Below are 19966 nucleotides of genomic sequence, written 5' to 3'. Positions count from 1 at the left end.
CTCCACTGCTGCTTCCCCGAGCCCCAGCTCAACCTGGAGCATGAGCTCCCAGCCTGAGGAGGAGGCTGTCGATACTGTTTTTCTTTCCAGGGAGGCAGCAGGTGGGTGCGATGTTGTCGCTTAAGTTGCCACCTCTGTGTAAGAGCTCTCTGATCAGAAAGCGGTTTCTTTGTTGACCCCAGCCAGCCTTGGCTCTCGGGTTGGGAAATATGGTCACAGTATCCATGGAGACCTCTCCAGGTAGAGACTGGGTCTGAGGTGGCCAGAGTCTGAAGCAAGCAGCCTCTGTGGAGCGAGGGGAGCAGGTGGGCCCAGCCTGAGCGGGGCCTCTGCACAGCCAGCTTTCCCCCACACCCATCTCCAGCCAGGGCACCCACAGGCCCTGCTCCCACTTACCGCACCCGCCCTTTCCCAGGATGAAGCCTGCTGGGAGCGTGAATGACATGGCCCTGGATGCCTTCGACTTGGACCGGATGAAGCAGGTGAGCCTGCCCTGTGCCCTTCCCTCAGAGGCTGAGGGCAGCCAGTAGGCTGGGGACCGTCTCTGACCAGCACAGCCAGGCAGGCCCTGGGGGCCCACACGTGGCTCCCAAAAGGCCAGTCAAGGAACAGCCATGGAGGAAAGGGGGTGCCCAAGCCTGTCCTTCGTCCCCAGCCCCTGCCATCACCAGAATTAGGATGTCCCTCAACCTTTCTGGGCACCTCCCTCAGGCCAGCCTCGGGGGCTTTCTGCCCCGAGGCAGCCCTTAGTTTCAGTGGTGTCTACCTGCGGGAGGTGGCGGCAGGATTTTCCCAGGCCTCCCACACCGTCCCCCCTCAGTGTGGGAAGGGGGCCACGAGGAGACGAGGGTGACAGATGCAACTCTGGAGAGGCCCAGGAGGCCCCGAACCCTTTGGACATAGCCCAGCCCAGGCCAGCTTTTCTGTCTTCACTGCCTGTCCCTTCACCTGGACGCTCCTCTCCCAACAGGAGATCCTAGAGGAGGTGGTCAGAGAGCTCCACAAGGTGAAGGAAGAGATCATTGACGGTGAGTGGAGCCCCAGGCGGGGCCACAGGATGAGGGTCCCTGTCACCCAGGCTGGGGACCTGCAGTTTGGAGCTGGAGCCCATGCTGCACTGGGCCGTGTGAGAGATTTCATTCTTTTCACAATCTCTAGTTGAGGAAACAGGCTCAGGAAAGCTAAGTGGCTTGCCTAAGAATTTGTAGCTCCCTGGTACTGTGACACCTGAGTCTGACCTTCCACATCCCTGTGCACCTTCCGGGAAGAACCGCGTGGGAAGTGCATGGAGGGGAGATCCCAGCATCATTCCAGAGCCAGGTCTGGAGGAAGCGACCTGAGCTTCTGTCATTTCACCCCCTGGTGGTTTATGTTGCCTTCTTGATACTGCCACCTCCAGTCACCGGTGTTGGGGTTCTGAGGGGACCACTCTGCCTTCCTGGGGGTACAGGGAGACCAAGCACTACAGAAGCACTTTCCAGGCCTGAGGTCGTTCACAGTCTGCCTGGCCCTGGACTGAGGAGCAGGCGGGGAGTAGCCTCTGGCTCCAGAGCAGGGCGGGTCTCAATGCATCACATCCGTCCTTCTGGTTTCCACCAGAGCCTTTGAGCGCACTGGCTCAGATCTGCAGCCAGAGGAAAAGGGGGAGTCTGGGCAGGGCAGACTCGGCCTAGGGACAGAGCTGTACAGCACAGCCTGTGCCAGCTCCCCCACCTGCCTCCCCAACCAGGGAGACGAAGGCTGACACCTGGGTGTGTAGCTGGGTCTGGCCCCCAGGGCATCGCAGTGACCTGGGCAAAAGGGTCCCACAAGTACACAGGGGTGGAGGCTGATGGCAGAGGTAAGAGGCAGGTGGGAGTCCGAAGACCCCGGCCTCCTCCCGCAGCCGGCCCACCCTTGTTTGAGCAGAGAGCACTCAGTTCCTGTTTGTCCAGTTCCCCCAAAGGCCTGGGCTGGGGAGATAAGGAGTTAACAAACGAGGGGAAGAGGCAGCCTGGGCGATAGGCAGGCACCCAGCCAACTGGTCACACCACCTTACTGCTGGGCGCCATCCGGCCCCAGGCCTAGCTGGGTCAGAAACTCAGGGCCCACCACAGCCCCTCCACCTGCCGTGGGTGCAGCCCTGGTGGAAGCCACCCTGGCCGAGAGCCCGGGGAGGGGCATGGGCTGGGCCAGGGGCTCTGAGAAGCCGCTCCCTGTGCTGGGGGATGCCTGCCCCCAGCACCCCTCACCTTCTCCTGGCTGTTGGCGCTTGGCCCAACAAGGTCCATCCAGGGAGAGGCCTGAGCTGACACAGAGGAGGAGGAGTCCGGGAGGGGATGGATACCACAGAAAGGAGGGAAAGGCCCAAATTTGGGAGGCAGGGGGTTGGTGTACTAGCTTGGAGTGGTGAGGAAGCCGGGAGGAGACAAGAAGACAAGAGGGGCCCCGCCTCTCCCGAGGAGTGAGCAGAGCCAGGGTGGTCCCTGGGGTCCAGGGCCAAGATTTCCTGCTGACCCCTGCAGGAGCTGGAAGGGCAGAGCCTCGGCCTCCACTGTGTTGGGGGAAGGGCTTCCGGGCCCCCGGCACCTGGACACCCACCTGTCCAGAGCCTACAAAGACCCTGCGTCCCCACACAAAGCAGCTCCTCACACCAGGGTTCCAGTGCCCACCACTCCTCAGCAGCAATGAGGCCACAGGCAGGGCATCAGCCTGTCTCCATGCCAGGTCTTCCCCTAAAAGGGCAGTGACAGCAGGGTCCGCTGCAGGAGGAATGGCAGATGAGACCCAAAGCCTTTTGTCGTCACCCCAGAGGTCTGCGCCATAGCCTGGGTGTGGCTCCGTGGAGATGGAGCGGGTCAGATACCAGGCAGGTCCACACCAGGGGTACAGGGCCCTGATGAGGAGCCAGGCTGCACGGTCCTGGCTGCACCTGAGCTGCCGCCCCCTGTCCCGCAGCCATCAGGCAGGAGCTGAGCGGGATCAGCACCACGTAAGGGGCCTGCCTCGCAGCGCTGAGACGTCGAGTCCATCCGGCGACAGAGTACAGCCAGGAGCCCAGCCAGCCGCAGACTCCAGTGCACCAGAGCACGCACAGGAGCCTGGGCGCGCTGCCGTGAAACGTTCTGACCTGTGACCACACGTTACAGCGAGGAAACCAAGTGCAACTCCTGGGTTTTTTAGATTCTACCTGACACAGAACACCAGGTCTGCTCATCTTTTTTGTGTTTTATATTTGCTTATTTAAGGTACATTTCTTTGGGTTTCTAGAGAGATGCCCCTAAGTCACCTGCTTCATTAGACGGTTTCCAGGTTTTCTCCCAGGTGGCGCTGTTAGCGCCTCAGCTGGCAGTGACCGCTGGCCCGGCGTGGCGCCACTGCACACCGCAGAGCTGTCCAGGCGCAGCTCTGTCCCCAGCGCTCATGGTGTTGAAACTGTCTGTCATGCACCACGGTGTCTGTGTCCACACAGTAATAAACAGTTTACTGTCCGCACCCTCGTGCTCAGGCCTTCACATTGATCCTTCACACTGCAGGCTGGGGATGCCCCTTTTCAGGGAAGCGCCCGGGACCACGGTGACCAGGGGTCGTAGGTAGGAGCAAGGTGGTAGTCTTCAACAGGAACCTGGGCTCAAACATTCCCAAGCCCCGGGAGGGTGGGCTGGTGTCCTGGGGCTGGGCTTCAGGTCCTGTCTGTGGGGAACTCCCTACGGGACCCCCAGAGATGGCTCTTAAGTGCAGCCCACACCCCAAACCTCACAGGACTCTGTGTGCATTCTGATGGGCAGGGCCCCGCGAGCAACCTGTTCAGGGCGGGGATGGACTTGGGGCTCAGCAGGCACCAGGCAAATGCAAGGCAGCTTTGCCTTCTCGGCCCCACAAAGTCCCCTGGGAGGACCACCTGGCCTGCGATGGGCTGTCCCAGGCCCCTGCCCTCTGGCAGCAGCCAGAGACAGAGGCTCTGACCCTCAGCTTCAAGGACCCAGGGCCACCAACAGGCAGGCCTTGAGATCCTGTGACCATTCATGCCCCTAGTTCCCCCACATGACCTCCTGCGGCCACAGAGCAGTGTGCCCAGCGCCCGAGGGCCATGGCAGGGGAGGGAGCCAGCACTGGCCTGCTGGGACCCGGTGGCTGACCTCAAGGGCCAGCTCCTAGCACACTGCATGTCTTTGGGCTTCCTGGCAGCCCTAGCAACAGGAATATGACTGCTCTGCCCCTTAGGAGGCTCAGCTCTCTAAGTGGCTTTGCTTAGGTCTGGTGGCACTTTTAACCCAGGGCCTGCAGACCACAGCTCAGAGCTGCTCTCTCCTACTTCCCTGCTGCCCCCCAGGCCAGGAGTCCTGTAGGCTCCCCAGGAGAGCTCTAAGGACTGTCTTCAGAGCCACCCTCCGACCCTGGGCCCAGCCTCCAGCTTGTGGGTGAGGCCGGGACACGTCCCTTTGCGCTGTCTGCAGAAGTGTGCTGGACGAGGTGCCCATCAGGCACAGCAGGAGGAGTGGGTGCTCTGGGGCTCCCCTCGGCCTGTGGGCGGGCCTGTGTGCACAGGGAGGAGCCGCCCGGCTCAAAGTCCTGGTGCTGGGGCCAGCGGCACTTCCTTCGCAGAACAAGTCCTGGGCTCAGGCCCCTTCCCTGCGCCACTCAGCAAGCTGCCCACTCAGGGACACGGGAGCCCAGCACCATGTGGGGCCACTCCCAGGTATAGGGGGAGGCCTGTATCTCCCAGGTCAGCAGGGACAGCCCCTGGCACCCCACTCATGGAGAGGCCTTCAAGCCCTGACTAGAGCTTCAGTCTCCCTTCCTAAGTCGTGGAGGCTGACGCCACCTTTCCCCAGGGCTGTGGTGGGAGCTGCAGGGCTGGGCCCACTCCATCCCTCTCTGGCAGGGAGGGCCTCACCCAGGGACCCCTCCTGCTGCCTGCCCACCTCTGGGACATCAGGACCCACCCCACCCCAGCCCCTTTTCCGAGCTGGTATGGGGTACAGACCCTCTCTGGGCTCAGGGATGCTCACCGCTGCAGGAGGGGATAGGGAGAGCAGGAGGTGAGCAGGCCCGAGGGGTGTGGGCGAGGCAGGTGGTGTGGGCTCCGGGGGATGGGGGAGCCAGCCTCTGCAGGGCTTAGCCAGGCAAGGGAGCAGTGGGGTCCCCGGGCTGCTAGGAGGGGATTCTGGGCCACACAGATGACCACAGTGAGCTTTCTGCTGTCCACACCTCAGTGCGTGTGCACACCACAGTGGCAGGCCCTCAGGGAGCACTGCCCAGCAACAGCCACCATCCCACAAAGAGCCAGGAGTGCACGGCAGGACCTGGGCCTGGCCTGGAGGAAGCGGCACTCAGGCCTCAAGCTCCAGCCATTGGGGCGGCCTCGCGCCCCATTCCCTATGGCCAGGCTCAAGCCCAGACCACCCTCAGAGCACAGTCCACGGGCTGTGAAAGAAAGGCTGGGTTTAATGTAGGGCACAGGCACCCCAGAGAAGTCAGCTCCGTGGGGACCGTGGGCTCAGAGCACGCAGGTTACGGTGGGGCAGGGCCAGGTCTCACCCGGTGAGGCCCAGACAGGGAGGGCCATGCTGAAGGTCCAGGGCAACTCCACGTGCAGATGGAGCCCTGAAGCCCACACTGCTATCGCCAGGTGTCTCTGCCCAGGACACTCCTCGGGGACAAGGGCAGCAGTCCAGGGTACAGGAAGGAAATGCAGCCCCTCAGTGCTGGGGCGTGAAGCCAAGGGGCCGGTGGGGGACGATGACCGCCACCAGGAGGCAGCCCGGGCTCACAGGCCATCCTTTGCCAGCCTGTACACCCGCTTCACCCTGGCGTAGGGCCCCAGGGAGTCCTCAAACACAAAATCCCAGAGCACCTTCACCCACGAGTGGTGCTGCGGCAGGTGGTCGTAGTACTCGGGTGCCATCTTCCGCACCTGTAGAGAGGAGGGCGGCGCTGAGTGGCTGGTTCTGGTTCTCCTCGGGGCCGCACACTCAGACACCCGAGCACACGTGGTGGGCATGCACACACATACTCATGTACAGACATGTTTCCGCGCGCGCACACACACACACACACACAGGTGTACATAATGCACACACATTGTCGCCTCTGGGGTGCCCACGTCCAGCTCAGCCAAACACAAGGCCACCCTTCTGGCCCTCCCTGCCACCCACCACTCCCTGGGTGCCCAGAAGGCTGGTGCTGGCTGCTGGAGGGCCTGGTGGCCTTAGCTGAGCCCAGGACGCTATGGCAGAGGCACCCACCGGCTCGGCTCAGAGCGCCCTGCCCCAAGTGGTAGTTGCAGAATTCAGTGCCCCACTCCACTTGGCCCCACCCCACCTTCTGATCTGGCAGACCCCACTGCTGGGGTGGTGGGCCCCCGGGGGGTTCTCCCCACAGTGCGTGCACAGTGCTGAGTGCCCACCTGAGTCCTGCCAAGCCACAGTGTCACGCCCATGCATCTCAGCCCTGTGACCCGCCAACCTCGGCCTCAGCCAGCCTCACTGCTTGTCACGTTCCAAGGGCCTCTTGAGCACCTGCTGTCCCCTCCAGCCTTTCCTCTACACACACACCCCCACCCACCTCCTCCAGGAAGTGCTCCCAGCTTCAGCGCCCGCAATTGCACCACCACCACGCCGCCCCATTGCTCAACAGCATGCAGCCTCGGCCCAGCTTCCACCACAGGGATGCCCTTCCTGCCCCTTCTGCGCCCCGTCACCTCCTAAGGATGCTGTCAGGACGCAGGGAGCCCGGCCGCAAAGCCAGGGCAGCAGGGCCACAGGAGGCAGGGCCAGCACCAGGTACCCAGAGCCTCTCATTTTGCTCAGGAGAGGTAAAGGCTCGTGGCTAACAGCAGGCACTCGCGCCAACTTGGGTCCGGATTCTCGCTCTGCCACCTCCTGAGATGGGCACCTCTCCCCTCTGCACCCTGTCACCTCCTGAGGCGGGCACCTCTCTCCCTGCGCCTCATCACCTCCTGAAGCGGGCATCTCTCCCCTCCGCCCCGTCACCTCCTGAGGCGGGCACCTCTCTCCCTGCGCCTCTGCCTTCTTAGGTATACAACAGGGACAATGGATGAGGAGGCAGCTGCTTCCTGGGCTGTGGTGAGGTTCAAGTGAGATGATCCCTGGTGCAGAGCACCGCCTTTGTACTGCCAGCCGGAATGGAGGGCACAGGCCATGGCCCAGGCTTGGAATTCGGTCTGAGGGATTCCAGAGTCTCACAAGCCAGGGTGCACACACACACACAGGGACGTGTGCACAAACACCTGCACACAAGCCAGGGTGCACACACACATCCAGGGACGTGTGCACAAACACCTGCACACAAGCCAGGGTGCACACACACATCCAGGGACGTGTGCACAAACACCTGCACACCCCGGTAAGCGCTCACACATAACCACACACAGAGACGGGCGCGCATGCTCAAGCACACATGCGAATACCTGCACACGTGGGCAGGCATCCACACACCATCGCAGGGCAGACATGCTCACACACAGACACAGGCACACCCCGGTGCACACAGAGGCACGCACTCAGGCGCTCGAACACCTCCCCAGTGCCACCTCCTCCTGCCCCCTTTGCCCGCAGGTCACTCCAGCTCTTTCCAGGCAGCCAGAGGCTACCAAGGCGCAGGCTGGCAATGGCTGAGGGACGGCTCCTCCTCCCCCTTCCCCTTCCTCCTTTCTCATTCAGAAATTCTCCAGCTCCCGGTCTCCCGGGGCAGAGGTACCCATACCTGGGACTTCCACTCCCCATCAGCTCTGGCCAAGCCCCTTGGGCTGCAAAGAGCAAGGCCCACCCTGTCCTCTCTGGCCCCTGGAGGGTCACAGGGCAATGACAAGGAATGGGCAGGGAAAGAGCCTGCAGAGGGGAAGGGTGGTGCTCCCCATGCAGTGTTGCTATGCACCCCGCTTCATGGAAGACACCCTGTCAGTATCATGGTGGCTTCAGGCAGCCTGAACTGTGAAATGCCCCTCAGAGCCTACTTCCCACAATTGGCTTCAGCCTCCAGCAGAGGACTCGCCTGTGTTGTGTGGCCTTTCCTCCTGCCCTGGGGACAAGTGCAAGTGGCCATGCCATGACCAGCACAAAAAGGGAGAGGCTGCTGGGTATGACCCAAGGCACTTCCAGGGCCTCCACCTCCTCAGATGGCCATGCAGTCCTGCCCTGCCACAGCCCTGCCGCCCCAGCCACATACCAGGGGCAGGCTGCAGCCCGGGATGCTGGGGAAGTCGTGGTGCTCCACGTGGTAGCCCACATTGAAGGTGATCCAGTTGAGGGGCCCATAGTAGGAGTAGGTCTCGTGGCCCTTGAGGAACATGTAGTGCTCGGCCACGAAGTGGCCCGAGATGGGGTGCAGGCCCAGGCCCAGGAGGGAGCTGGCCAGCAGGTAGACCATGGGCTTGAGCCCCCAGAGGGCAAAGATGGCCACATCGGCCGCCAGCTGCACCAGCGTGTTGAGCACCTCCATGCGGGTCACGGCCTTGGGGTGGACGCAGAGCGGCCGCAGCGAGTAGAAGAAAGGCTGCAGCACCAGCCAGAGCAGCTTGCGGGCGGGCGTGCAGAAGAACCAGCCCTCCAGGCGCGTGGGCACATCCACGTCCAGCCCATCACCACCCAGGTAGCGGTGGTGGTCCACGTGGTACTTCTTGAAGGAGGCGGCATAGGGCACACCCACAGGCAAATTGGCAAACACGGCCAGCCAGCGGTTGCGTGCTGCGCAGCCCGTGCCAAAGGCCGCATTGTGCGAGATGTCGTGGATGGCCAGCGTCAGCGAGTGGTTCACGCAGCCTCCGAAGGCGTAGGCCCAGAAGAGCAGCCAGCGCCAGGCCAGCCTGCGTACCAGCCAGCAGGCCAGCAGCTGCATCAGCACCAGCACCAGCACTGCCCACTTGAGGCGCGGGTCGGGCCGCATCAGGGCCTTGATGGCCGGGTACTTGGCTGCAAGGAAGACAGGGAGGTGTGAGGCCCTGCTCAGTGGGGTTGCACCCCACCCTCCTCCGCACGCTCCTTCCCACTGCGGTGGCCGACGGGTGAGAAGGCAGGAGTGGCCAGCAAACCTCACTGGTCCCTTTGCCCCTGCACACAGGCCCTGTCCCTAGAGGGCCTGCTGCCCCCCTCCCCTGACCCAGCCTCATCCCGCCAGACTCAGAAGGCAGGACTCCAGCAGAGGCACGTACAGCCCACGCTGGCAGACAGGCCCTGCTGCTCCCTGAGCCAGGCCTCGTCCCAGCTTGTTCCCACCTAGTAGGTCCGGGCCAGCGGGGACGATTCAGAGGCCATGCCTCAGTGCTGCCTGTGTGTTCAGGCACACTGGGGGCCTCCGCCCAGAGGTCGGGGCCCAGCGCCCGCAGCAAAGTGGTCCCAGGCAGGGAAGCAATGTCTCCTGTCAGGCAAAGCAAGGAGGGCCTACTGGCAGCTCCCACTCAGGAGTCGCATGCGAAGTCCCCTTTGTGTGCCTGGATGTAGGCTGAGACCGCAGGTCCAAGGGCACCACTGCTCACTGCCTCCCTCTTACCCAGGGACGCCCCTGCCCCCAGGGCAGTAGCCAACCTACCTGGGGGCTGGCCAGCTCCAGCCCCACTCCCACCCTAACCCCGGCCCCCCTCGCACCCTAACCCCGGCCTCCCTCCCAGTCCCTGTCCCACAGGCAACCAGCTGCTGCTTCCCCTTGGAAGGAGGCCAAGCCTTGGGGCAAGAGGGAGGGGCAGGCCACACCTGTGCCAGGTGAGCCACAAGCAAGCAGCTCTGGGGAGGGCCAGCCCAGGCCTCCAGCTCTTGGGCGCAGACAAGCATCAGCCACTCCTGCACCCTTCAGAAGCGAGAGCCACAACAGAGCCTGGCAGCCCTGACCTTGGAGAGTGGGCCTCACTTTGCCCATCTGCTAAACAAAGATACTAAGTTCTCCCTGTGTGGTGCGGCCTCAGGGTCCCTCCCCACGCCCTGTGCAGCCCACCTTCAGGGAGCCCCGTGCCCTTCCTGCTTTCCTCAGCACCTCCTAGGACTCAGCTGCCCCTCCAAGCCCCAGCCTTCCTTCAGGGGCTCCACTTTGGACCACCAGAGAGAGGAGAAACCTGCACACAGAAGGACGCCAGTGCCCACCCTGCCAGCCCCTCACCCAGCCCCAGTTATGGGCTGGTCCTATCTCCCATGGGTGTGCTGGGGCCTCCAGAGCCGCTGGGAGCCCAGAAACAGCCGCTGGGCTGGCCCATCCAACAAGCATGCCCCTAAGTCCCCTCTGCGTGAACTCTGGGCTGTTTCTAACTTGGCGCATCTGGCAGGAGGCCTAGTGCAGGCAGGTCCCAACAAGCCTCAGGGGCCCATCCCCAGCCACCACCTGGCCAACAGCAGGGGCCCCACCAGCCTATGTCTTCCCATCTGGGAAATGGGGATGCCGTTCCTCTATGTCCATCAGGCTGTGGGGGGGCCAGCACGATAGTCTAAGCCCTGGGGGTGCCAGCGCTCAGTAGGCACGAGCTGGTGCTGTTGTCATTAAAGGTGCTCTGAGAGCAAAAGCTGGTCTTGGGGCAATGACCTGGCCCTGGCTTGTTTTAACAAGAACAGGCCCAAAGCTTACAGGCCCGGGAGCCGCCAACTGGAAGTAACTAAAAACTGGGCAGTGCACGAGGTAGCTGAGCACGGGCAGCACAGGGCGTGACTCAAGGAGGAAACATGCAGGGAGCCCCAGGTCACCTCACCTGCCTGCAGGCACCTGCTGGACTGCAGCGCGGGGCTGAGGGACCCCCAAGGAGCTGAACGAGCAGAGAATGGTACTCAGGGGGCCCGAGACGCCCATGCTGCTGGTCCAGGGGCTCCTGCCAAAGGCCCGGGGCCCAGAGAAGCTTTGCTAGAACCGGAGCCCCTTGAGAGTTCTGGAAACAGTAGCTCCTGGAGCTTTGCACCAAGGAGTTCCAGAGGCGGCATAGGCTGAGAGTCCCAACCCACTGAGGCAGAGAGGCCTCACTGAATACCCCAGCCTCCAGTGGGCCCCCCAGAAGCCTTGTCTGAGGAGTCGGTCTACTCTGCACCCACCCAAGAAGGTCAGTTGACTAACTCCTTGCCAGGAGAAAACAACCCACGCTCTTTGCAAAGATTGCAAAGATCTACCATCTTCAGCTCCAGAGCGCCCAGGTCCCTGGGGGAGTGGGAATGGGGACATGCCAGGAACACTCGGGACCACGCCATGCAAATTGGATGTGCAGGAGAGGGCTGTGGCTGAGGTCGCCCTGGGTGCAGTCAGGATGGGGTAGTAACTGAACCCAGAGCTTGGAAGCAGTCAGCTGCTAGGCGTCACAGAGGTTCAGGGACAAGAAGAGAGGGCAGGCGTCCCTGGACTTAGCCAGGTCATGGTGTCTCAGCAGGAGCCGTTGCGGTGCAGCCCGAGGCAAGGCGAGGGTGAGATGAGGTGTCGAGGATGGGTCCGTGGAGGGCATCGGGCAGGGAGGGCAACAGGAAGGCACCAGAGGACGGCAGGACGGGAAGGAGATGCCAGGGTGAGCGTCATGGAGAAGGCAAGGGGCGCCAGAGCTAAGTGCCAAGGGGACTCAGGAGCTCCTCGAGAGCTATGGAGTGTTATTTCTGGGTGTGTCTGTCAAGGTGTTTCCAGACTGGCAGAGGGTAAGTGGACTGAGTGGGGAAGGCCTGCCCACGTGTGGGCCAGCACCATCCAATCAGCTGCGACCCCGATAGAACAAAAAGGCAGAGGCAAGGGTCTCCCTCCTGTCTTTCCCTCCTCTCTCCTCCCATCCCTCTCTCCTTCTTCCCCTGCTTTCCTCTCTTGGAGCTGTAACGCATGCTTCTCTAGTCCTTGGATATCAAAACTCCAGCCTTTGGACTCCAGGAACCACCCCAGCACCCCCTACCCTCCATCTGCTTTCAGGCCTTCAATACCATACTGAGGGTTCCACCATCGAGTTCCCTGGTTCTGAGGCCCTCAGACTCAGACTGAACCATGCTACCCCTACTGCCATCCCTGGGTCTCCAGCTTGCAGACAGTCTGTCATGGGACTTTACAGCCTCCATAATCACATGAGCCAATTCCCCTAATAAATCCCCTCTTTGAATGGATAGATGATAGGTAGGTAGGTAGGTAGACAGACAGACAGACAGAGAGACAGACAGATAGATAGATAGATAGATAGATAGATAGATAGATAGATAGATAGATAGATAGATGATAGATCGATTGATCCAGGCATGGTGGCTTACACTGTAATCCCAGCACTTTGGGAGGCTGAGACAGGAGGTTTGCTTGAGCCCAGGAGGTCAGGATGAGTGGGCAATACAGCAAGACCAAGACCTTATTATGCAAAAAGTTTAAAAATTAGCCAGGTGTGGTGGTGTGTGCCTATGGTCCCAGATACTTGGGAGGCTGAGGTGGGAAGATCGCTTGAGCCCAGGAGTTCGGGGCTGCCGTAAGCCATGATTACACCACTGCGCTCCAGCCTGGGTGCCAGTAATGGCAAAAATAGATAGATAGATAGATAGATAGATAGATAGATAGATAGATAGATAGATGGATGGATGGATGGATGATAGATAATAGATGAGAGAGAGAGTGAGATACACACATACATACATAGATAAATAGATCCTATCAGTTCTGTCTCTCTGGAGAACACTGACCAATTCGAGGCCTCTTCCAGGGGCTCAAGGAAAGGGGGACAGGGAGAATGGGTGGGACTGGGGAGTGGGAGTCAGTGGGTTCCATGGCCTTGGGCTCCATCTTCTCCGGGTCACAAGAGAGGGGGAAAGCCCAAGGCAGAGAAGGACAGGGAGAAACAGCTCCCTGGCAGCCCTGCGAGGAACTGCAGACCTGCACTTCCTAGCTAGACACCCAAACCTGGCCCAGCCGGGGAGCTCTGTCCTGCTGTGGGCACTCAACTGACCTCAGGGGGGACGCTGCCCTCCCAGACCTCCAGCCTGGATGGCAGGAGTAGCTGGGTGACACATGTGCCTTGAGGGCTCTCTGCTCAGTGGGGTAGCACAGAACCCGACGTGCACAGCCACCTGGAACCAAGATACACAGACCCACACAGACAGTTTCCAGCACTGGCCCCAGGTGAGGCACGAGGCTTCTGGGCAGGTGGCCATGAACGACAGCTGTTGCTAGAAGTCACCCTGTCCAGGCAGGACACAGAAATGAAGGGTCTGAGGTCCAGGGAGGTGCAAAGAAGGGCCCATGAAGGTGCAGCAAGGCTGACAGAGCCAAGACCTGAACTCAGGACCCCCGACTCCAGGCCTGCACAGTGCTGAGCAGGGCCCTGATACGGACTCGGACTCCATCAGCAGTGATGCAGTGCTTGGCTACACTGCCACAAAGCACCCAGAGAAAATCCTGGATCAGGGCTGGGCACAGTGGCTCACACCTGTAATCCCAGCACTTTGGGAGGCCAAGACGGGCAGATCACCTGAGGTCAGGAGTTCAAGACCAGCCTGGCCAACATGGCGAAACCTCATCTCTACTAAAAATACAAAAGTTAGCTGGACAAGGTGGCATGCGCCTGTAGTCCCAGCTAGTTGGGAGGCTGAGGCAGGAAAATTGCTTGAACCTAAGAGGCAGAGATTGCGGTGAGCCAAGATCCCACCACTGGACTCCAGCCTGGCAACAAAACGTCTCAAAAAAAAAAAAAAATCATGGATCAGGCTCAATCAGACTCCTGTGTGCCCTTGGGCAAGCCCCTCTCCCTCTCTGGACCTGTCTCCTCAGTCTCCATCTGTAAGGCATCTGCTCTATGGCTGTGAGCACATGGAGATGGGGTCTTCCCTAGGGGCCCATGGGGAAGAAGGGGCAGCGGGTGCCAAGGGGTGAAACGTCTGGCACCAGCAGGTCTGCACACTTATATCAGTTAGCAGGCTCACTCATAAAATTCCAGAGGGCAGAGTCGGAGGCAGGGCCTGCTGAGGGGAGGCTAGCCCAAAGCCCCCTGCACCCGCAGGACAGTTGCATCACCCTGGTGCAACTCTGATGAGTTACAGCTTTTGCCCAGAAATTCTCCTGACAAATCCGCTGAGCCACTGAGCAGAGGGACTGCATCGGAAACAGGCAGCCAGGCCAGAGAAGCTGCTGTGCCCTTGCCTCCAAGAGTGGCAGAGACAGGGCCCACTCCATGTCAGACTCCTCCTCTCAGTCACAGGCCACTCCACCCCTGCCCCTCCTGAGTGGCTGGCAATAAAGTCACTTTTGTCTTGTCCCCAGCAGGGCTCCCAAAAGCAAAGGGGCCTCTTACTACCTCCACACTGGACCCCTCTGCGCCCCCAAGCCCTGGCTCTGGCAACATCTAGGGAGACCTGTTCTACCACCTTCCCAGGGAGGCCAAATGCCATCACATGACAGTCACTCACTGGCCACGTGGGAGGTGCCCCTTGTCACTGCCTGTCATTGCGCCAACTTTCCACCTCTGCCGCCACCTGCTTCCCAGCTCCCTGTTCCACCACAAAGCTGCTCAGGGTTGACAATGTCACCTGGTGGCCGCAGCAGGAAATGCTTCCATACAACGTGGCCTTTCCCCCACCCATCCACGGCTGAGTAACCCGACCTGGGACAAGTCTCTCCTCACAAAGGCAGCAAAGTCCTCCTAATCCCCTCCTTCCTAAACTTCTCCCTCCCTAGCCCTGGCCTAATGCTCCGGGAAGCCACCTACCACAGCTTCCATCCCTGCCACCTGAGGTTTTGTGCCAAGAGACAAGCCTGACCCTGTCCATTGTGGAAGGCACCCTGGGACCTAATTGGATCTGGCAATTGTGGAAAGTGCCCACCTTCTCACTGGCCGCTCACTAAACCTGCCTTTCGTTTCCAGTGACAAATATATACTGAAGGTCTGGGAGCAGCCAGGCCTCTGTACATTACAGAGATGGGGCTGCCCTGCAGCCATGCAGCTCCGTGGCTGGGAGATGGAGCCCCAAGTTCTTCTCATGGCTCTGGCAGTTTGGTTCTGGATTTTACCAGTTACCACTGACAGAGCCCCAGTCCCGGCCTTTCTGAAGCAAATAATCTAGCGACGGCCAGCAGTCTCGCTTCCGGGTTTTCCTCTTTTGTTTTTCTTTATTTGAATTTTTGTATTACCATGTGTGCCGTGCTTTCATAATTTAAAAACAAACAAAATTACAAAGCTATTCATTTTCAAAAAAAAAAAAAACAAACAAACGCAGAGCTTGCCTTTTACTCCACCAGCCACGCCTGGCTGGATCTCTGATGGGACCAGTTTTGCTGGCTCCGGTCCTGCCCTTTCAGGCCAGGGAGCCTCAGCCCTGGCCTAGGAGACCCCACTTTCTTAGGAAGTTATGTCCTGGGGAGCATGTCTCCCTCCCAGGCAGGAGCTGGAGACGGACTTTGGCCCCAACCCCAGAGCTCCTGGAGCCAGCTCTTTGCAAGGACTTCCTGGATTCTGACTCTGAGATTACGATCTTTATTGAACATCCCTGGGCACCCAGGAGCTTGGCATAGGCTGCAGGAGCCAACTGGGTGGGGCAGGAGGCTGCCTGAGCACCAGCCTGGCCCGTGTGTTCCCAGGCAAGTTGCTTCCCCTCACTGAGCCTCACTCCTGCCTCTTCTATAAAGAGATGCTGGCAGTTACACAGCATTTCTCCGAGGACTGGGAATAGCACAGGCATGGGGGAAGCAGAGTATTCCCTGTCCTTAGGGAAACGACAGGCCTTGCCAGGTCTATCTCTGAGACATTAACTATTATCGCAGCTGATACTCATCGAGTCCGGGAATAAGCACTTTACGTATCACCTCATTTAATCTGCACAACAGCCCCAGTAGGAAGGTATGATTTATTAACCCCTTTTAATTTGCCCAGGCCTCAACTCCTTCCTCTGTTTACAAACTCACCCGTGGTTAATGAGTGGGTGTCAGGGTCCTTGCCAGAAGTTCAGCTCCACATGCAAGCTCCTGAACTGTGCCCCCAAAGAGCCCAGAGCCCAGAGGGCTTGGAGCCATGGAGGGGAACCCAGAGGAGGGGTCCTCATCCAGCTGGGCCAGGCCTGGGAGCAGTGGAGGGCTTTCTGCAGGAGGTGGGACTGAACTAAGCAAGCAAAGCTAACCAAGAGAGAGCCTGGCAGAGCAGGGAGGAGGGACATTCACCCGGGAAACAGCTTGTGCCAGTGCCAGGGAGGGAGGGAATGGCACGTTCCAAGTTTATTAGCTGGAAAGGAAGCCCCTGCTTCCTCCCCGCAGGAAAAGGAGCGTGGGTCAAGCTGGAGAGCCGGCCCTGAGGACTTGTGATCCCCAAGCCCTGGCCCCAGGTGCCTCTCCCTCTTCCAAGTCTTTCAGCCTTCCTAGTCACCCACTCCAGAAAGCCTCCTGGATTGGTTCCAGGGCCTGTGGCTTCCCTCTTTAGAGAGAGCTCCTTCCCCATGTCCTGGAGGCCGAGGTACCGTCCCGGGCACCTTCCCAGCTGAGGTCTCATTTCGTCCTCACACCTACTCTGCCTGGTAGGACGACTGCCCGTTTTGCAGATTGGGAAAGTGAGGCCACAGCCCAGAGTGTCTGGGTCCCTCCAGGTGGCCCTGGGTAGGCCCAGCTCCTATTCTATGGGTATGAGTTCCTAGGGACCAGGACACTGGCTGCCATGTGCCTCTTGCCTTTTCCACATGGGGCCAGATAGCCAATGAGTCCTGTGAGGGGAAGCTGGGGACAACCAGGGGAGGGGACAGAAACTCAAACAGGGCCAAGGAGACCCCTGCTTCAACCTCAGCCCCACCTCAGACCTGCTGAGGGGCAGTAGCCAGGACACCTGCCCTGTTCACATCATGAGCAGGGAGGGAGGGTCAGATGACCCCCAAGGTTCCTCCCCGCCCTCCTCAAGAGCTCCACAGCATAGGGGAGGCAGCTACCGCTGCTGGGACCAGACGATGCTGGGCTGCAGCTCACCTCCCAGGAGAAACCACAGCAGTCACAAACCCACACAGAGGCTTCCAGCTCCTGAGGCCCCAGCTACCTCGGGATGCAGTCACAGGCTAGCCACCCAATATATCTTGGGTTTCAAACATTTAAAAGTGATGGTTTCTCAGTATGCTGCCATGGGATTAAAAAAAGAGGAAGAAAGAAAAAGTTGGCTGGGCACAGTGGCTCATGCCTGTAATCCCAACACTTTGGGAGGCAGAGGCGGGTGGATCACTTGAGGTCAGGAGTTCGAGACCAGCCTGGCCAACATGGTGAAACCCATCTCTACTAAAAATACAAAAATTAGCCTGGTGTGGTGGCACACACCTGTAATCCTGGCTACTCAAGAGGCTAAGGCAGGAGAATCGCTTGAACCTGGGAGGCGGAGGCTGTAGAGAGCCGAGATCGGGAGAGTCTGTCACTAAATAAATAAATAAAATAAAGTAAAATAAAATAAAATAAAACAAAACACCCAATTAAAATGTGAAACCATCCATCAAATAAGTGCAAATTAAAGCCACAATGAAATAGTATTGTTTCCCCGATCTGACTGAAGATTACAAGGTGTGCCAATGCGCGGTGCTGACTTAGGCAGGGGTGCCTCCCGCGTGGGAGCGGGAGGGGCGGGCCTGTCTCAGCCTGCGGCGATTTGGTGGCATCTGGCCAAAGCCACTCTCCAGACGCTGACCCTTTGACCCCGTAAGCCCTGGCCAAGGACGACTCACTGCGGCCACCTTGCCTGTGGGCTGGATGGGGCCTCTGACATGAACGAGAGTGACTCCCAGTGGGTAAAGATGCCCTCCTCGCAGAGGACACGAAGCGACAAGGAAAACAGCCGCCACGTAATAAGCGACATGCCAGAATAGACGGATTCTTTCCTTTTTTTCAATCTTTCCTTTTTTTCAAAGAAAAACGCGCGCCTCTCATTCGCGTTTGCTCCCTTCCTGGCGATCATCCGCCCTGAACTCCAGGCTGGGGCGCCCGTGGCCGCGGGACCCAGGGGATCTGAGCGCAGCAGGCGCCCATTGACTGCGGGTGGAGGCGCCGCAGCGCGCAAGGTGCCTCCAGGCCAGGAGCGCGTGCGCCTCGTAGCGCGTCCCGGGGCCGTTTCTGCGCCCCGGCCCCGGCCGGGAGTGGCTCGTGTCCCGCGACCCGCGAGGAGCAATTGAGACGCACTCCCTGGCGCACGGACCCGTACTCGGGTCCTCGGAATCCTCAGGTCCCGGGGAGTTTCAGAGCCGGCCAGGGTGGGGGACCCTCGGGGAGCCGGCCGGGGACCCCGGGGAAGGGAGCAGCAATGGCGGAGCGCCCGCCGGCATTTGGGCCAGAGCTGGAGCGGCCCATCTGGGCTCGACTCCCCTATGCGACTCCAGACAGGCCAACGGGGTGGTCACCACCCCGCGGGAGCCCCGCGCCGCGCTCACCCAGTATCTCTTTGCGCCGCTGCGTGTGCGGCTGGTCGGTGTAGACCCACTCGAAGTCGCTGCGACTCGCGCTGTTGCCCATGGTGGGGCGGGAGGCGCCGTTCGGAGCGCGGCCGGCTCGGCTCTGCTGCACCTGTCGCGGCAGCCGTGGCGCGGAATCGACTCTCATCAGGGCGGGGGCGGGGGCGGGGTCCCAGCGGGGCGGGGCCAGGTGCGCCAGGCTTGGGGCGGGGCACCTCTGGCTGGGCGGGGCGGCCGGGTCCCGGCGCCCTCCAGACCCCGACGGGTCGCTGGGGTTTTGGGAACCTTAGCTGCCTCGGTTGGAAATAAAGCTCCCTGGCAGGACCAAGGTGGCCGCGCGCGATCTGCGCGAGTCCCTGGGTTCCTCGATGCGCGGCCGCCCACCGGCTCTGCGCGCCCCGCTCTCCCGCAGGCAGCCGTCGGGTTCCCCCCCCTCCCCCGGCCCCGTCCTATCCGCGGCCCCGTCCTATCCGCAGCCCCGACCCGCTCTCGGGCACGCCCCTGTGGCTCCCGCCGCCCCTGCCCCACGGAGGAGCCGCTGGCAGGATAGAGGGACTGGGGAGGATCGGCGTGGAATGGATGCGCCAGTAAACAGGAGCTTAGGAAAGGTTCGTGCAGCAATCCTCCCTTCCTGCACCCGCCCGTTTAACCAATAATGCAAAGGGGAGATAATGCGCATGCAGCAACCTCACAGGGTGAGTCAGACCCACTCCTGCCTTCAGGGAACTTGAGGTCTGGATGGGGACACAGGTACAGAAGTGGCTGTTACGATTCAGGGTGATACGTGCCATGACACAGGTAGGCCCTGAAGCAGCTAGGATCCAGTAGAAGGGACTTTTGCATTGGGCCTTGAGGGGTGGGTAGGAGTTAAACAACTAGGAAAGGGAAAGGCATTGATGGTAGAGGGAACAACAGATGCAAAGGCTTGGAAACAAGGAAGAACCTGAATGTTCTCAAATGGAAAGTCTGGTTTTTGGGGGGTGAGGGCACAGGGCCCCTCATCTTCACCTTCTCAGTGATGCCTCTGTTCCTTCTCTCACTCCCTTGGATCTTTGGAGGGTGGACCTGCTGTGCCTGTGGGCCAGAGCCTGGCCTCTGCTGGCAGCTGCCTGGGAGCTGACTGACACAGCAGCCAGAGCTGCCACAGGCTCGCACATAGTGAGGGCGCGCTTCTGTGCATCCTGTGGAAGTCCATGGCCCAGGGTTTGGTACACTTGGCAGGCCTCCTTTAACTCAGGGCCAAAGGCAGTCTGGAATGGGCCAAGAAGGAGGGCATGGGTGTCCTGCGGCCGCCAGCCACCATCCCCTGAAATAGCCACGGGAAAGGTGGGCACAGAGGCCGGATTTTCCATCAGCAGGAGGACCCACAGTGCCATCATGGCCATCACCCCTTGCCACACTCATCAGGCCCCCGGCCCAGTTTGCACCCTTGGGAGAAGACTCATTGCTCCAGGGCAGCCTGCTCTGTTCCCAGCCAGAAGGGTCCTCAGAAGCCATCCCACCAGCCATCACTTTCCAGATCAGGAGACTGAGGCCCAGAGATGAGGAGCGCCTTGCCTGAGGCACAGAGGAATTAACAGCAAGGCTGGGGCAGGACTCTGGCCCCTGACCTTTGAGTTAAAAAGCTTCCAAAATCAGGGCCTTCGCCCGTGTTGAACTCC

At 60.4% G+C, this 19966-nt stretch overlaps 2 protein-coding genes across 10 annotated transcripts in view; one reads left to right on the top strand and one right to left on the bottom strand.

The window, feature by feature from the left end:
- EVL (Enah/Vasp-like) overlaps window positions 1–3474 on the top strand; it is a 180833-nt gene extending 177359 nt beyond the window's left edge. For all 9 annotated transcript variants that reach the window (XM_033191347.1, XM_033191343.1, XM_033191350.1 and 6 more), the window contains 3 exons: window positions 416–482; window positions 971–1028; window positions 2938–3474. In XM_033191347.1, coding sequence (XP_033047238.1) covers window positions 416–482; window positions 971–1028; window positions 2938–2975 — 163 coding nt within the window. In that variant the 3' untranslated portion in view covers window positions 2976–3474. The remainder of the gene's footprint in view (window positions 1–415; window positions 483–970; window positions 1029–2937) is intronic.
- Window positions 3475–5407: 1933 nt separating this feature from the next.
- DEGS2 (delta 4-desaturase, sphingolipid 2) lies at window positions 5408–18477 on the bottom strand. Its single transcript, XM_033191352.1, has 3 exons — window positions 18285–18477; window positions 8170–8912; window positions 5408–5896 (listed from the first exon to the last, which is right to left on the bottom strand). The coding sequence occupies exons 1-3, from the start codon at window positions 18451–18453 to the stop codon at window positions 5750–5752; spliced, it is 1059 nt and encodes a 352-aa protein (XP_033047243.1). The 5' UTR covers window positions 18454–18477; the 3' UTR covers window positions 5408–5749.
- Window positions 18478–19966: the final 1489 nt, after the last annotated feature.

Source organism: Trachypithecus francoisi, unplaced genomic scaffold, assembly GCF_009764315.1.
Source record: "Trachypithecus francoisi isolate TF-2019V2 unplaced genomic scaffold, Tfra_2.0 Lachesis_group3, whole genome shotgun sequence".
NCBI classification, from domain to species: domain Eukaryota; kingdom Metazoa; phylum Chordata; class Mammalia; order Primates; family Cercopithecidae; genus Trachypithecus; species Trachypithecus francoisi.
Note: the sequence above shows the minus strand (reverse complement) of the source record. Positions and strands in the feature narration are given on the sequence as shown.

Excerpts from the sequence above, each read along its gene's own strand:
- DEGS2 (XM_033191352.1), bottom strand. The coding sequence starts at position 18,453 with ATGAGAGTCGATTCCGCGCCACGGCTGCCGCGACAGGTGCAGCAGAGC. Across the intron at positions 8,913-18,284 it reads GCGGCGCAAAGAGATACTGG|CCAAGTACCCGGCCATCAAG; the intron begins GTGAGCGCGGCG and ends TCTTCCTTGCAG. Across the intron at positions 5,897-8,169 it reads CGGGCTGCAGCCTGCCCCTG|GTGCGGAAGATGGCACCCGA; the intron begins GTATGTGGCTGG and ends TCCTCTCTACAG.